A 17,859-nucleotide genomic window follows, 5' to 3' on the forward strand; every position below is an offset into this window, starting at 1 on the left:
ATTTTCCAAGTAGAGTCATCTTTCTGGTGAGTGAGGAAAAAGCACTTTTGCTATTTATACAAATCCATATTCTCAAATTAGAGTGATTTTTCTTCTCAACAGCCAAAGTTGTAGACTTAAGCCCTGCAACTTACTTCCACTTCAGATTAACAGGGAATGTTTGTTGTAACCCATTGCCATAATTAAGTGTGGTGATATAGACCCACACACCCCCTCAGATATATATCCCAAAGATATGCTACTGTGTAGATTTCAGGAGTGACCATACTTTTTTGCTTGGTATAGGGACTTTAGTTTGGCTGCTTACTACTTCTTAAATGTTTTATTTGGCACAGTAGAACACCCATCTCTGCATCTATGTGCAATATCTTTGATTTCTCTGGCAAGCCTCCTGTCTCTGTGTAGTATTTGCACCCTCTGAAAGTCCTCCCTTCTCTTGCCTTTCTAGAAACTTAGTTATCCAGCAAGTGCCGGTTAAACGTTAACAATCTTTGATGCTATCCTGATTTCTGAACACATTTACTATGTTCAAATATTTATTATCGAGCCCATTATAACCTTAATTTCCTCTTCATATGCCTCCTTTACCATGAAGATACCAACCAGTGCTCTCCTGAGAAGCACTGTACCCACTACCTCATCTGCCTAAACATCATCGAGCCAAAGTAGTTAACTTTGGAGGGTGCTTGCTTCCATCTTCAGGAACCGCTCAGATACTAGAATAGAAATACAGTTGGTGACATTGGCATTGAATGATATTACTATTTGCATCTCAGAGGATCAGTCTTACAGACTTCTTCTGTGGCACTCTGGTAAGGATAGGTTTACAAATGGAATTATTTGCCAACATTACATGTGGTAAGTTTCACATTACAAAGTGAATTCTGATACCTGTTTAAATTTGGAACTCTTAAGATCTTGGAACATGGAGCCTACATCACTGTATAGTAACCTGAGTGGCTGCTGGCTCTTTGGTTCACTTCTGCTCACCTCCAGACCCAGCCCACGTCACTCATTCTTATTACCCAAGTGGCTCCCAGAGTCATTTGAGTTCTGAACCCTTATCTTATTTAGTCTATCACTTAAAAAATAACACAGGAAAACACAGAGAATCCATGATCCAAATATATTCTCCAGACTCCTGGAAAAATTACTCACCATTTAATTTTTAAATTATAATTCATATTATAATGAACTGATAATTTTATCTAAAAGTGTAATCTTTTTGTTATAATTAGTATCACCTGAACTCTGTGCTAAGAATGATTCTATCTCTCCTAATTGATTTTTGCTTTATAATTTCTGGGCATCGTAATTCTGTGGTGAAGGAAGGTTGAACTATTTACATAATGCTGCTAAAAAGTTTAGAGTCCAATCTGTGTTGTCTCCGTAGCACACACAGCCAACTATGCTGTAAACCCCTTAAATGCTTTCTGAGATAAATTTTTAAAAATGGATAAACAAACAAAACTATAATCTTAAGTTTTGGCCACTTCTCTTCCCCCCAAAACCCGTGTCTCCCTTTCTTGATTTATACAAGTGCTTCTGAATGAAAGTCCCTACATTAGTTATTTATATTGGGCTTTGTTATTTTCAAATTTGGGATCTTTATCTTTGGTCTACTTGCATAGGAATACCACATTTCCCTGCATTTTATTGATAGAGCAGCAAAACAGGTTCCAGAGAATTTCCTTCAAACCTCTATAATTTGGGGCTCTTTAATACAGCCAGTAGGGGGTGCAAGTCTCAAGAGTTAAGCTTCTTAATATGCAAACACTGTTGACTGTTGAGTGTTTTCAAACACATGTCACCATTTTGTCTGGCACCATTCCCGGGATCAGTGATGAAGCCTATGATTTTACAGTGAACCGTAAGTGACAACTGGCCATTTAATCCTTTTGTAGACAAACTGTTTTTGTCATAAGGCCCCCCATTCCAGAACATGCTGTGTCACAGGGTCTGTTGTCTTGGGAATCATCTGCATATTACACACCCAGCTCATAAGGGCTCTGGCCTTCTTAAAATTCTCAGCTCTTCCAACTGCAGACACTGATACTAGTTTTGTGTAAGGATGATGGAGAGTGTGAGAATGGAGAATGAGAGAAAGAGAGAAATATATAATGGATTTCTCACTCACTTCTTACTTTATTTTATTCATCTAAGTGAACACGCTGGCAGCTAAGAAAATGGTCAGAGGAAATTCCACCCTGGTGACAGAATTTGTTCTCTTGGGATTAACAGATCGTCCAGAGCTTCAGCCCATCCTCTTTGTGCTGTTTCTGGTGATCTATTTGATCACTGTGGGGGGGAACCTTGGGATGTTGGTATTGATCAGGATAGATTCACGCCTCCATACCCCCATGTACTACTTTCTTGCCAGTTTGTCTTGCTTGGATTTGTGCTATTCCACGAATGTGACTCCCAAGATGTTGGTGAACTTCGTATCAGAGAAGAAAACCATTTCCTATGCTGCTTGTTTAGTCCAGTGTTATTTCTTCATTGCCATGGTTATTACTGAATATTACATGCTAGCCGTAATGGCTTATGATAGATACATGGCCATCTGTAACCCTTTGCTTTACAGCAGCAAGATGTCCAGAGGGATATGTATTCGCCTGATTGTTGGTCCATATGTCTATGGGTTCCTTAGTGGCCTGATGGAAAATATGTGGACCTACCGCTTGACCTTCTGTGACTCCAGTATTATTAATCACTTCTACTGTGCTGACCCTCCTCTTATCCAGCTCTCCTGCTCTGACACTTTCATTAAGGAGACATCCATGTTTGTGGTAGCAGGATTTAACCTCTCCAACTCCCTCCTTATAATCCTCATCTCCTATATCTTCATACTCATCACAATCCTGAGGATGCAGTCTGCTGAAGGCCGGTACAAAGCTTTTTCCACCTGTGGGTCCCATCTGGTGGCAGTGACTGTATTTTATGGGACACTGTTCTGCATGTATGTTAGACCTCCCACGGACAAGTCAGTGGAGCAGTCTAAAGTTATTGCTGTTTTCTACACTTTTATAAGCCCTATGTTGAACCCCATCATTTATAGTCTGAGGAACAAGAATGTGAAACAAGCTTTTTGGAAACTGATCAGAAAAAAATGTACCTTTGAAGTAAAATTACAATGTATCTTTCTTTATAAATTAAATGAAAGCTATATTCATAAGAACTGGATCCAACTTTAACTGCATTTACAGTAAAGTTATTTTAAATCTATAATGAAAAGCTAAAATCTAATGACAAAACGTTCAAGACATAGGTACGGGAGATTTATAGTTATACAGGTGATGTGTGAGTGTGCATCGAGTGTGCAAAGGGTTGGAGGTCAGATATGTAGGTATAGTGGATAATTTCTCTTAAACACTTTTACATCGTTTGTTACTTTTACACTATAAAAATTATACATTCTTATAGTAAAATATTTAATCTCTATAGAAGAGTCCAAAGTAAAAGATTTTTCCCTTTTTCTTCTCCCACCCTGATCTTCCACTGTCTCCTTTTAAGGTTACTATTATTAACAGTTTCTTATGTTTGTGGAAAATTTCTCTGCATCTACAAAGCAATGTATGGCTATATATGCACACACACACACACACACTCACACATTTGTCAATACACACGTTGATTGTTATGAGATATCTTTTAGTAGTTTGTAATTCTGTAGCATTTGCTATGCAATGGTTTCCACTGCATGGTCTAGAACAATGTGACCACAACTGCTGATTGAGACTTGCTGTCACCTCTGGTAGAAAAAAGTCAAGATAACAGCTCCATGTCCATGCCTGATATCCATTTATTCCTCCCTGCTTATAAGAATCATTTTTAATAAGACACTTTCTTCCTTCTGCCATAACAGTACACAAAAATTTCCAATTAGTTTTTAGATATTAACTCCTGAAGCAGGTAATGGATGTCTCTTACAAAAACACATGGCTTGCCTCAAAAGAAATCATGACTCTGTGGAGTTTATCTGTGACATCACAGACTCCTAGGCTCTGCGGTTTTCATGCTTTCCTTCATCTTTGCCTGTTAACCTATTTTCAGGATGCGACGGATTTTTTTTTTTTTTGTGGTAGCGTAATGCTAATTTTATCCAAAAAAGTTGCCCTTTGCTACAATTAGGTACTATATATCTAATTTTAGAATTCAACATTGTGACTTATTTGTAAATATTTTGATGCTAAAGAATTCAAAAGACAAGTTAATTTTGAAGATGTTAACATTTCAGGTGACTTTGCAGCTACAAAGCATAAGCAGAGTTGATGAAATGTTTACAGAGTATCTATAAGCCAAGTACTGCTCCATTACCAAAGATTCCCCAAGGAGCTCTAGGATTGTATAGTTTTGTAGAGTTCATGAAACTGTAAAGAGAAGAATCAATACAATTTATTAAGTGCTATAATATAAGAAAATGAAATTGCTAATGCAACAGAGGAAAGAAAGAATGTATTCTAAGTTGAAGTTGGTCTCATATGATTGTACAAGAGAACTTGTTCATCCTTTGTGCACCTGCTCCAGCATACTCATAACTACTAGTACAATGTGATGTCAGAACAGGCAGGGTCTGAACAAAATAAGTATTAGATGTGATTCGTGATCACATATGTACATGTTACTTTCAATGAAAAAGGAAAAGCCACAGAACTGTAATTAGTCACTCACCCCTGGACACGTATTTCTCAGTTGTATTTCAAAGCTTCTTTTCTACCCAAGAGCTTATTTCTCTTCAATGTTTTCTACAAGGTAACATTTTCATATTTATTGATTCTCTGTTATTCCATATAATTATTGCAACTTTTCTATTACTAGATGTTGTTCTTCTACCTTCTACCTCTCCTCCTTGCTTGTGCTCTCTTGCTATCTCTGTCACTGTATCTCTCTCTTTCTCAAATAAATAAATAAAAAAAAATCTTTAAAAAAAATAAAGTCAAATTGTCTGTGAATGCTGGTAAAATACACATCTAAACAAATTATTAGTTTTGTAAATTTTAACATTCAATTAATAGTGTGTTGTATTTTACTTAAACAAATACCCAGGATCTATTGCTGTTTAAGCACACACACATATACAATTATACAGAAGTAGCTCCCTTATTTTTCCAGTATTCTAATTTCAGGGTCCATGTCTGTAGTTTTACAGACTAGCTTGGCATTAAATGAAGCTTTCTTAATGATTGCAGCATAGAAAAAAATTAAGCGAACCTCCATTTTGAACGTGAACAAAGTACCTCCAGTTCGCATATGCCAGAGAATGTCTTTGAATGAACCAACAAAGGACTTTGTGGAAATATATGAGCTATAAGTTAACAGTATTGTTCAGAAATACCTGTGACCATGATGCCATCGACATTTATGACTGGTATTAGCAATATGAAGCCATAGTTTTGGCAACATGTATGAAAGTCTAAAATAAAGAGGGATTTCACCAAGTGCCTTCATGAATTGGTTGGCTGTTAGGAATTACACCATAGAGAGTCTATTTTTTAGTTCATATTGTGCTGTGCTGGAGATTGAGTAAGTATGTGCTTCTGCAGTGCTTTGTGTATTAATGATTTGAATTCCCTTATTAATGAAAACATCTCCTGTGAGGAATTTTAAGAACAAGCTCTTAAACTCTTGCTCCTCTTCTTTTAATGTTGATTTTGCTGGATTCTAGATTTATTGAACAAATTAAGCGATATGATATTGGAAGAATCTATGAGAAAATAGACAATATTTTCCACACTTTCTTAAGGAACAATAATTATAAGATATTTTATACTTTTCTTCCCACCTATCTAAAAGGTCATGAATCCAATTGGTCATTTTCTCAGGAAATCTGATCCATGTGTACTTAAAAAAATAAACAAATATTCCAGGGAATGATAATGCTGTAAATCTAATATTTTTCTTCATATATCATATATTTCCTTGGAGCGCTGGATATCTGAAGAATGTTAAGACTCTCACACTCATACATACACATATGAAGGGGAGAGAAGAGAATAACAATGTTCACCAAAGTTCAGACACTGTTTTAATATACATTGTTTCACTTAATCTGCCCATCAATACCATGATTACAAAATTGTCACCCCATTTTAAAGTTGAGCAGAAACTCTCAATAAATTGCTTACCTAAAATCACATAGCTGTGAAAAGAAGTCCAAATGTGTCTGGCTTTGACATTTTTTGTTTCTTTTTTATACTATGATATACTGTTTTTCACTATACTTTTTTTCAAGGGAGAAGCCATGGAATGAGTAAAGCTATCATTTTCTGTATTTCAAAAATACTGTTGATTGGGTATTTGAAAGCCGAATGCACACTGACTAATATAATCTACTACGAGAAATGATCCTATTTTATAGTGTTTATGCAAATTCATATTTTTCAATAAAGTGAGCTTTGTAGTCAGATCCTGACTCCATCATTTATCAGCCAAATTACTAGTCATGAACATAAACTCTAGGATCAGATTTATTGATCAAATTAATCTCTCTCTGCCTCAGTTTTTTTCCTTTGGAAGATAAATATATATAGTACTTTCTCATAGGGAAGCTGGGTAGAAAAATGGATTAATACCTATGTTGTACATCTCAAACTAAGGTAACATTGTGTGTCAATTATACTTAAATAAAAACATTTAAGAAATACCTATAAAATACTTAGCACAATGTCCAATACATAGTATTCACTTAATAAAAGTGAACAGATTTTTATTATTAACTAGAAAGTTACTTCACCTATTTGAGACTTGGTTTACTCTCATAGCTTTCAATATTTTTCTGTTATTACATTTATCATTCTTCAGATATAATGCCCTTATAGTTTTGGTTACTTAATTAATTCCTGTGTTCCACATCTTGTAAATACCACAAGGTCATATCTAAAATTTGAAAGCAATTATTTCTCTGTTGTTCAGCTTGGTACATTGTCTGTGCCCCCTTAAAAACTAGAAAGGTGATTGACAGATAATAGATGATAGATAGATAGATAGATAGATAGAAATTAAAGGATTCTTTCAAATTGGAAATTAGATCAGTTGTGAAAGGTGACAGCACTCAGAAAACATGACACATGTTGATGGAATCTTAACTGTGTATGATTTACTCATGTACAATTAGTCAATCTATTTTTATTTTCTCCAACAGAAGAATTCATCTGGCATGTTCAGGATAAATCAGACCAGAGAGAAGTAATTTATCCTCCTGGGGTGGACCAGGTATCCAGTGTGGCAGCTTTTCTTTTTGTCTGGTTTCTAGTTATTTGTATTCTCTTTCTTCAGGAAATCTTGAGCCTAACACTGCAGATCCCATCCTCATACGATCTCTTCACTGATCTGCCAATCCCACATACTCTGGTTAACTTTTTATTTAAGAAGATCATTTCCTTGATCAATTTATTTGAACAGTATAACATGGTCACTTTCCTGTTAACTCAATATTTTGTCTCTGATGCTATCTCTGACAATCACATCCACATGATCATTTGCTTTTCACGTATTTATAAGATCAGATTCAATTGGCAATTATCTCGGTTTGCCTAAGACTGAGGTGTTCTTCAGGATGCAAACCAGGATATTCCTGGGCAAACTGGACGACATTTGATCCTGCTACACATATTCCACCACAGACTGAACTGGTCACAGACATAGATGGATGTCCTTCGTGTCAACAGTTTGAATCTCATTTTGTTCCCCTGTCCAAATTTGTCTTTAAACAGCTACTAAAATTTAAGACCATCTTAGAACTGGAGACTCAGCTCATATGGCTTGACTTACTCACTGATAACACTCCTCACTTCCTAATAGCATTCTTCTATGCTTTGATCACATTTGCCGTAAGTGAAAAAGAAGCAGTTAAAATTTTTCTCATTACATATTACTCATATGGTTTATTAATCATCAAAAATAATAAATCAATGAATTTATAAAAAGTGTTTAAGAGTGCTTGGATGAGTAGGATGAGAACATAAACAGGTTTCATAAATAAATAAAGCATAACTAGAATATTGCTGCCAGTAAATGAGCTCAAAATATTTAAACTAGAGTATTAGAATGTCCTAGATGGTATCCAGAATACAGATTGCTAGTCCTCTTAATTTCATATAGTCAACAACTAAAAATAACTTCCTCTTCAACCCTTTAAAAAAAGTCCTTAGCTTTTGGTATGTTTTAGAAATGACATTAATTTAAGCTTAAATACTCATAGAAGAGTATGGTAGGCCCTCAGTATTTCATTGTTCTTATTTCATTCAAAGTTCTAAGACAGAAAGAAAGGAAGAAAGAAATTACCAAAGAATTTATTAATGCTTCAAGACCCAAGGGAGAAGGACTTTCTAAAAGTATGGAGGTGATGCTTGAAAGAGAAGGTGATGCTTAAATTTATTCTTATTAGATTTGCTTGCAATGTGGACGAATGCTGGCAATGATTCGATTCTCAATTAGGTTGATTTTCAAAATTTTAAAAATCTATAAATTAATGTGGTGCTTTAAGAGTTTGTCTTTTTTGCATAAGGATAATTTGTTTATAGTAAAACATTTTATACAGTTGTATTAAGTCATTTTTAATGATTAACAGTTCAATTTGCAAAATTTATAAAGGAACACGGAACTTTCTGGTTATGAAACAGCTTTTCTTTGCTATGGCTTTGAGTAAATTTCTATTATGTTATAGACCTTCAAAACTATAAATCTAGTAAATAAATAAAATGTATGCACATTTTAAAATGTGGGGCTGGTGTTAAAAGGTCTTTTTGTTTCAGGAGATAATAATAACAAAATTTCTCCATTTAGATTTTTTTTTTTATGAGAAGGAGTCAGGGGCAGGGCAGAGGGAGAGGGCAAGAGAGAATCTTCAAAGGATGAATGGATATAGAAGATGAGGTTCAAATATACAATAGAATATTACTCACCCATCAAAAAGGATGAATAGCAACCATTTACATCGACATGGATGGAACTAGAGGGTATTATGCTAAGTGAAATAAGTCAATCAAAGAAACACAATTATCATATGGTTTCGCTCATATGTGGAACATAAAGAATAGTGCAGAGGATAATAGGGGAAGGGTGGGAAAACTGAATGGGAAGAAATCATTGAGGGAGGCAAACCATATGAGATTTGACTCTGGAAAACAAACTGAGGGTTGTGGCAAGAGAAGTGTGTGGGGGGGATGTGGTAACTGGGTGATGGGAATTAAAGAGGGCATGTGATATGATGAGCACTGGGTGTTATATTCAACTAATGAATCGTTGTACACTAGATACCTAGAATAATGGAATTTAAATAAAAATATTTTAAAAATAAAACATATTTATATTTTAAGTAAGTATGTAGTCAGATCAACTAAACTCTGTCTTGTGAGTTTCTTTATCAGGGTTGTCATAAAGAGATCCTTTGTCAAACGTGCAGTGGTAGAGTATGTTATGTTGCCCCCAAATCCAGTCTTCTCTTCTCTTTTAGTGAAACATAAAACAAAACCAAAAAAATTAGATGTGTTTCTCAGCTGTCCTTACAGATTCAGTGGCCAAGTGTCTGAGGTCTGTCTCAGGGTGTGCAGGTGGAAGTGTGTATTACATGCCCAACCCTCATCATAACAGTCTCCCATGTGTCACAGTCTATTAACCTTTTATTTTTGTTTGTTCACCAGTTACAAAAAAAAGTCTGTGAGGCCCAGGGGATGGTGTGGAGTCACAGGAAAAAGTTCCAACTCATTCAATCCCTGGAAGGAAGGTCTCCCAGTAACATGTGCATTAACCTGTTATATGAATAAGAAATCAACGTCTACTATGCTAAGCCATATAAACTCCAGAGATTTTTATGACTGTTAGTACTATATTAACTAGTCTGAACAGAGTTCATAACCATTTATACCAAAGTTCATGTAATCCATACATATTTAACATATTTACACTTAATTAATTAATTGATTTAAAGATTTTATGTATTTATGAGAGAGAGAAAGAGAGGAGAAGCAAAGAGAGAGGGACAAGTAGACTCTGCATTGAGTGAGGGGTCCAGTGTGCGGCTGGATCCCAGAATCCCGAGATCATGACCTGAACTGAAACCAAAAGTTGGAATCTCAACTGATTGAGCAACTCAGGTGACCCTACATTTACTTTGAACCACTCAGAATTTATTTTTGTGTATGCTGTGAATCCAAAATGGAAAATTAATTTTCATAAAACTTTAGAAACCATTATTTATTTAATAATCTCTCTGTTCTCCCAATTGTAAAATGCCGATAATGTTACACATAAAATTGCTTATGTTTCTTTTGCTCTATTTCTTAGCATTTTAAACTGCTATTTAATTAATCCATTCACTCATTCATCTAGTAAGTATTGGGTTAGTGTTTATTATACACCAGGCACTGTATTAATACTTGTTAACAATCAACCAAACAGAAAAAGAATCCTTGGTCTCATTAGCTTATATTCTAATGGTGTGAGATATACATAAACAATTATCATAATATGCAAGTGAATCATATAGTATGTTAAATGATCACATGGCAAAATCTGAGAAAAATATTGTAGGAAAAAGGAACACAGGAGGGTCTCTGTTTAGGCATGAGAATGAGGGTAAATTCTATTAAGAAGGTGATAGTAAGCAAAAACATCATGAATGTGGTCTAGGTATTAACCATGCAGGTTTGTGTGTGGGGGGGTAGTTCTCTAGGCACAAGAAAGGACAAGTGAAAAGGGTTTACAATGTCAGCATTTAAGGAATGTTTCAGAGACAGATTGGAAGCCATTACTGCTGGAGCCCAGGACAATGAGAAAATTCATGGACTATGAGATCAGGGCATAATAGGGTCTTAGCATAAGCAATATGAATTACATGGTATACAAATACAGGGGAGGAGATTATTAAGTTTACCAAGAGACCCTTAAGGAAATGTTTTAAGGAAAATAAAATTTTCATGATCCATATAGGTAGATAATTGTGCTAAATAATCTTTGTGATCTAGACAGAACTATAACTAGAATAATGAAAACTCACTTTGTTACTTTTGGGTAATAGGATGAGATGAGTAGCTGTACAAACTCTAGAATCAAAGTCTCGAATCAGGAACCTAGTCCCTGATTCATTAAAAGTATGACGTTGAGCAAGTCACTGAAACTCTCTAAGCTCTAAGTCTCTTGACTGTAATATAGATATCGTAATAATGACCTCAAGAGGTTGTTGTGAAAATTAAGGTAGCATATACAAATGTAATATATGCTTTATTGTTGTTACTATTAAATTTCGTATGTTCTTACTTATAAAATGAAGGATATAAAGCAGATATATTTTCCTGCTCTGATATGCTACAGTCTTCATTGTAGGTAATGATGCTACTTGTTTCATCTTTCACTGGAAAAGCCCAGTGGCACAGACCGAGGACTGCAGAACACAAGACTGCCCTGTGCAGACTGAGTGACACCATCACCAGTTGGGCTAGATGCAAACCCAAAGCAAATTGTGTTCTTTGATCCCAGGACACATGCAAAATAACTTGACTTTGAGGAAAACCAAATTGTGCAAATCTGGTATTAAAAAACAAAACAGTGGACTCTTCCTCTAGAGAGCTACTGGCCCCCGGGGTCATTTGTAGGAAAAGCTTCTTAATTGGTTCTTCTTTGTTTTTGTTTTTCTAAGGCAAACATTTAAGGGAAAATTCTCTTGTGGACTTCTAGGTTCTCTTTTCCAGGTTCCAGGTATACATTGCTTATCATCTCCTATGTTGTGTTTGTTTTTCACTTCTGCATTCTTACTGGGACTATTTCTCTTCATTCTCAGGTTGGTATAAAAATATATCCATCTGGATCTCTCAGGTTAAATTTGAATCTTGGATTTATCTTCTCTTATTCTTCATAATTGACATTAATTATACCATACATGTTATCTGTGTGAGAAGGTGTGTATTGGTGCATGTGGAAGAGACAGAGAAATGGGAGGGATGGAGGAAATAAACACAGAGAGACAAGAGATTTTTTTATTTCTTTTTTTTTTTTAAGGATTTATTTATTTGAGGTGGTGTAGAGAGAGAAAGAGAGACAAGGGGTAGAGGGATACAATCTCAAGCCAGCTCCCTTATGAGCACAGAGCCCAATGCAGGGCTTGATCTCACAACTATGACATCATGACCTGAGCCAAAATGAGAGTCGATTGTTCAACAATTTGAGCCACCCAGGAGCCCTGATAGAGATTTTCTATAGAAATATGATTATTTGATTATTACAACTACTAATGGAGGCTATAATTTCCAGGAATGCATTTAGTAGTAATTGTGCTCTGTGTGTTTGTTATGTGCAAATATGTAATAAGTCTTTTCAAATTTATAATTAAACAATGAAATGGGTGTTATTGTTACTGTTGCATCATATTAAGGCATAGAGAAATGAAAGACAAAGAAAACAAGTATAAAACCATTTCAAGTTCTTATGTCATGGAGCCAGAATTCAACACAAGTCTGACAACGGAAACAGATTTCTTTAACTGGAATACTGGGTATTTTCTCATGACTGGTCTTGGGGGGAAAAAATCTATATTTACTGGTAATTTATTTTGAAATACAGAGTGATACAACGTGGGAAATCTGTGTGTGTATTTTTGCCTTTAGATGGTGAGGAAAGCCCTCTAAGTGCTAATGAGGTCCCCCAATCATCTACTTTTTTCCAGACCTCATTCTTTTTAAGATCAGGTCTAACTACTCCCCTTTCCATGATGTCACCATTGCTCTCTATCAGCGGGCGAACCACCTCTCAGCTGTTCACATATGTAGCTTTTGCGAAGTCCATTCACCACTGTCTTTTATACCATTTCATATGCTGCATCTTTCTTGATACTATGGGAGCAGTTCTGAATTTCCAAGTAAGAATTCTTCTGTTGCTAACTTTTGAAAAGCACAGGCTGCCACAAGCATATCCTGTTGATTCAGAGATCAGTCTGATATGTTGATGTGTTTGTTATCATTTCTCAGATTAGAACGTCTCCTCATCTTTTTATTTCCTCTGTCACCTACAAGAGTGTTTAAAACATATTTGCATTAATTTCTTTTGTGTATGAACCTGTCCAACTTTCAAGATCCAATTACTTCTTGTTGAAGGATTTCATCTGTCCCAAAAGTTTTATACATATAAACAGGTGTGTGCAAGTATGTATATATATATATGTGTGTGTGTGTGTGTGTGTATACACACACACATATATATATATACATACTTGAACATAGTAGTCAATAATATATAGTACATATACATATATGTACATATATATACATATATGTACATATATATACATATACATATATATACATATATACATATATATATATATACATATTGAACATAGTAGTCAATAATATATAGTAAATTATATGTTAGAAGTGCCAAAGAGTCCACATCCAGGGAATATGTATACACACACACACATATATATATATACACACACACATATATCTGTGATCTGTTCTATATGATTTTTTTTTCTCCTGTTCCTGTGGACCGTAGATGAGAACAAGCAGGTCACAATAATATGGCTGCACATTTGAGATAAATACTCAAAACACATTTCCTCCCCTTCTCAGACCCTTGAAGAGCATATCCAACCAGAGAACATAGCAACACGCTACCGACCATATATCCAACAAAGAAGGGAAATACTCTGTAAAGTTCTCATCCTGTATGATAATTGATTTTTCTCCCCAAAATGCAAACAATTGTTTTTAGGGCTGGAACACAAGGCTACAAAACAGGTCATAATTTTAGTGGATGTAAATGCTTAGGATTAATTTAAAATTAGGTTCATGTCAGAACAATTGCACAGAAGTTCTACAGAAAACAATAGCAATAGGAGGGACTCACCAATCACGGGTAATAGATACAGGCATGGTAGCAGTTTGTAACATAGTTACTGGACCCTGTCCAGAGAGAATCAGCACTGCCCATCATAGTCACTTAACTTCCAGTTGAAATGCAACTGATTTATGATTTTGTGTGCACAGTTTATCTTTATGGAATTTGTGTCAGTGCTACACATGGTTACTGTGTATATTTGGGAAAATTTGTAATAACCAACTCAAAACAAAATATATGTTCATATTACTACTTTCTATTCTGTGATTTATGTCATCTTTTATTTCTTAGACCCAAAAATATATTTCTTTAAAAATTATAATTAAACTTTTGTGACAAGAGTGATAAATTGGTAGGTGAGAAATTTTGGCCGATGTCTTAGTACACATACTGTGAATAGTGAGTGAGCCATCACACAGCAGTTTGCTTAGTCTTTAATTTAAATGAAACTCTGCTTTGTGCATAATGGATTGATGTTCAACTCTAATTCAATGTGATCACATGCATTCTCAAAATTTAATTTATCCCTGTATATCTATGTATGCTTCAGTCTAAATGATCATGTCCACTTGATCCCTGGAAAACTCTCCTGGGGAGAATGAGTCCCATAAATGTTGCATGAGGCCTTAAGGCTAGGGGTGGATAGGGGAAGACACAGATATTACATGGAAACGGTGACATTCTGTATATCACAAAACAAAGGATTTTAGAGATAGACTTATTAAGTCTGTGACAGGTTTTTCTGCCTATCCAAAAATATATTTTCCAAAGCAGTTTATCCAATTTGAGATAACTTGAACTACTATTTTTCTTTAAAATGTTTAAGCCATTCCAAAATCCCTCAAGTTTTCAGGAATTTTCCTGAGACTCTGGAGCCAAATAATCTCAATCCAGTCTGCTTTGGTTGGTAGAAAATTTTTCTTTCTATGTGGGGTGGGTGGAAGTTAACTCTGTGGATAAGAGTCTGTTTGTTTTCATTATGGCCAGAAATGTGTCTTTCTGCCTGCTCTTATCTTTTCTGGTCACTACCCAGTGATAACAATGGATAGGGTCCATCAAACTGTCTTAAGCAAAGTGTAATGCTGGAGGTTAAAACAAGGGTATTGGAAAAAGGCACTGGCCCTAGAAATGACATTTAGCCATTGGAGAGCACAATATAACACCATATCCAACAAATTCATTGCGCTGTTGAAAAACTATCTCAGGATTCCTGTTGAACCGAAGTACACTCTGTATTCTACAGAACCTGAATGTTCATTGATACTGATGGAAGCTCTCTCTCTCATTTTCTCTTTACCTTTCTCATTTTCAAGCTGAGTAAATGCTAGCCTCATTGGTATAACAGAAGTCTTTCCAACAGAACTTCTCATAGTTTAAATTTATAGGTAGATTGTGTATCTCCAGGAGACTGATAGGATACGAAGAATTCTCTTTATTGGACAAATGAGCAATTGTGGATTTTTCTCCATAATACCTATTAACATCATGCAAGGCAGTAGTGTGTTTTCAGGAAAATAATTTGTGCATTTTTTTGTCGGGGAAAAGGTTTCTATGACAAACCTATACATTTGTAAAATAAACATTTGAAACTAAATAAATTGAAAATAAGTTTGCAAAATACCCAAGAAACTTTCCCAGAACTCCACTGGATCTCCAAAGTAGAGTGAATCATTCCCTACTTTCTGATTCCCCTATAACTCTGTAAAAATATATTATGGTTGTAGAAAGTTTGTTTGCAAAATTCCACTATAAGTGGTGACATTAATACCTTTGTTTTACATTTGTTTGAATCTCCAGAACATAGTAGTCAATAATATATAGTAAATTATATGTTAGAAATGCCAAAGAGTCCACATCCAGGGAATATGTATAAATCTATGAATGTGTATAAGTAATTTTTCCCTTTATACCTGCCTTTGATGACCAGTGTGATCTGTTTGTCCCTCTTCAATTTAAATGGGGACAAGCATGAGATTAGATTAAAAATAATATTTTCTCTAACACTTAGGGCTGGTAAATTACTTGATTAAGTGGCTTCCACCCTAATCATGAAGAATATGCCTGTAATGAAAAAGTGATGAGGTAAAAAATTATTTTTACATTGGGTTAAAAAAAAGAATTATAACCCTTCATGAATACACTAAAATATGAAAGTACCACACATGCCAGTATTGGAAACAACAGATACTTAGGAAGTAGTCTTGGAAGTTGGGCTAAGCATAATATTTAGTATTAGTATGTTCCAACCACAGTATTTGGTATAACCATTATGTATTAGGACATCTCAGTGACTTTCAGAGTCTGCTACATAACAAGTCCTCAGAAAAGATTTGCTATAAGGAAAAGCAAAGTGTATTAATAGGGAGTGAATAAAGATAGAAAAAAGGGATTGAGATACTGGGGTGGCTCAGTCCATTAAGTGTTTGCCTTGGGCTCAGGTCATGATCCCAGGGTCCTGGGATCGAATTTCACATCAGGCTCCCTGCTTAGCAGGGGCTTGTGCTTCTCTCTGTGTCTGCTGCTCTACCGGCTTATGCTCACATTCTCTCTGACAAATAAATAAAATCTAAGAAAGAAAGAAAGAAAGAAAGAAAGAAAGAAAGAAAGAAAGAAAGAAAGAAAGAAAGAAAGAGGAAGGAAGGAAGGGAGGGAGGGAGGAAGGAAGGAAGGAAGGAAGGAAGGAGCATGGATAAAGAGATACATTAATAAATAAACAACACCTCCTTTAAACTTTATTTCCTTTTAGTTACCACTGAGAATTCTAACCCATGTTGACTTAGAGATGAGAAAATGCTCAATTTCACCGATGTGACAGAGTTTATTCTTTTGGGACTAACCAGTCGTCAGGAATGGCAAGTCCTCTTCTTCATCATTTTTCTTATGGTCTATGTTGTCACCGTGGTAGGCAATATTGGCATGATCATGTTAATTAAGGTCAGTCCACAGCTTAACAGCCCCATGTACTTTTTCCTCAGTCATTTGTCATTTGTGGATGTCTGGTTTTCTTCCAATGTGACCCCCAAAATGTTGGAAAATCTGTTATCAGAAACAAAAACTATTTCTTACGCCGGTTGTTTGGTACAGTGTTTCTTCTTCATTGCCCTCGTCCATGTAGAAGTTTTCATTCTTGCTGTGATGGCCTTTGATAGGTACATGGCAATTGGGAAACCTCTGCTGTATGGCAGCAAAATGTCTAGGGTGGTCTGTATGCGACTGATTTCTTTCCCTTACATATATGGTTTTCTGACTAGTCTGGCTGCAACCCTGTGGACATATGGCATGTCCTTTTGTGGGAATATTGAGATCAATCACTTCTACTGTGCAGACCCACCTCTCATCAAAATGGCATGTGCTGGGACTCTAGTAAAAGAATATACAATGACCATTCTTGGAGGCATCAATGTGACATATTCTCTGGCTGTGGTGACTATTTCTTATCTGTTCATTCTCATTGCCATTCTACGGATGCACTCAGCGGAAGGGAGGCGAAAGGCCTTTTCCACCTGTGGCTCCCACTTGACAGCAGTCATCATATTTTATGGGACACTCATGTTCATGTATCTCAGGCCACCCACAGATGAGTCCTTGGAGCAGGGGAAAATGGTGGCTGTGTTTTACACCACAGTGATCCCCATGCTGAATCCCATGATCTACAGTCTGAGGAACAAGAGTGTGAAAGGAGCCATGAGTAAAGTGATCAGGAGAACATGTTTAACAAAATAAAATTCTGTTAATACTGTCTGTGTGATTCATAAGCATTTGTCAACAAAAGGTGATCCAATGTATTACTTAAAGACTTTTTACAAAAGGTATTTCATGCATTAAAAATAAAAAAAAGAGATAAAGGCTCAAAATGGGAGAATAAAAGGAGGTAGATCCATCTCTGTTGAAGTAAGTAGTGAGGATTAATTAAAACTTGAAAAATTAATTCATTTAAAAGGTTGTTGGAACCAGTGTTCACAAGTGCACTAATTGAAATTGTTCAAATACTTAGCTAGAATGAAAAGATTTTGTGTTTCTTATTAC

General features: G+C 35.5%; 1 protein-coding gene across 1 annotated transcript; it reads left to right on the plus strand.

The window, feature by feature from the left end:
• The first annotated feature begins 2,186 nt into the window (after window positions 1-2,186).
• Window positions 2,187-17,556, plus strand: LOC116860403 (olfactory receptor 5M3-like). The gene is made up of 2 exons (XM_032846459.1): window positions 2,187-2,786; window positions 16,621-17,556. Exons 1-2 carry the CDS (start codon window positions 2,187-2,189, stop codon window positions 17,554-17,556), a joined length of 1,536 nt encoding a protein of 511 aa, XP_032702350.1.
• The last annotated feature ends 303 nt before the right edge of the window (window positions 17,557-17,859 follow it).

Source organism: Lontra canadensis, unplaced genomic scaffold (genome assembly GCF_010015895.1).
Source record: "Lontra canadensis isolate GAN:19392208 unplaced genomic scaffold, GSC_riverotter_1.0 scaffold176, whole genome shotgun sequence".
Lineage (NCBI taxonomy): Eukaryota > Metazoa > Chordata > Mammalia > Carnivora > Mustelidae > Lontra > Lontra canadensis.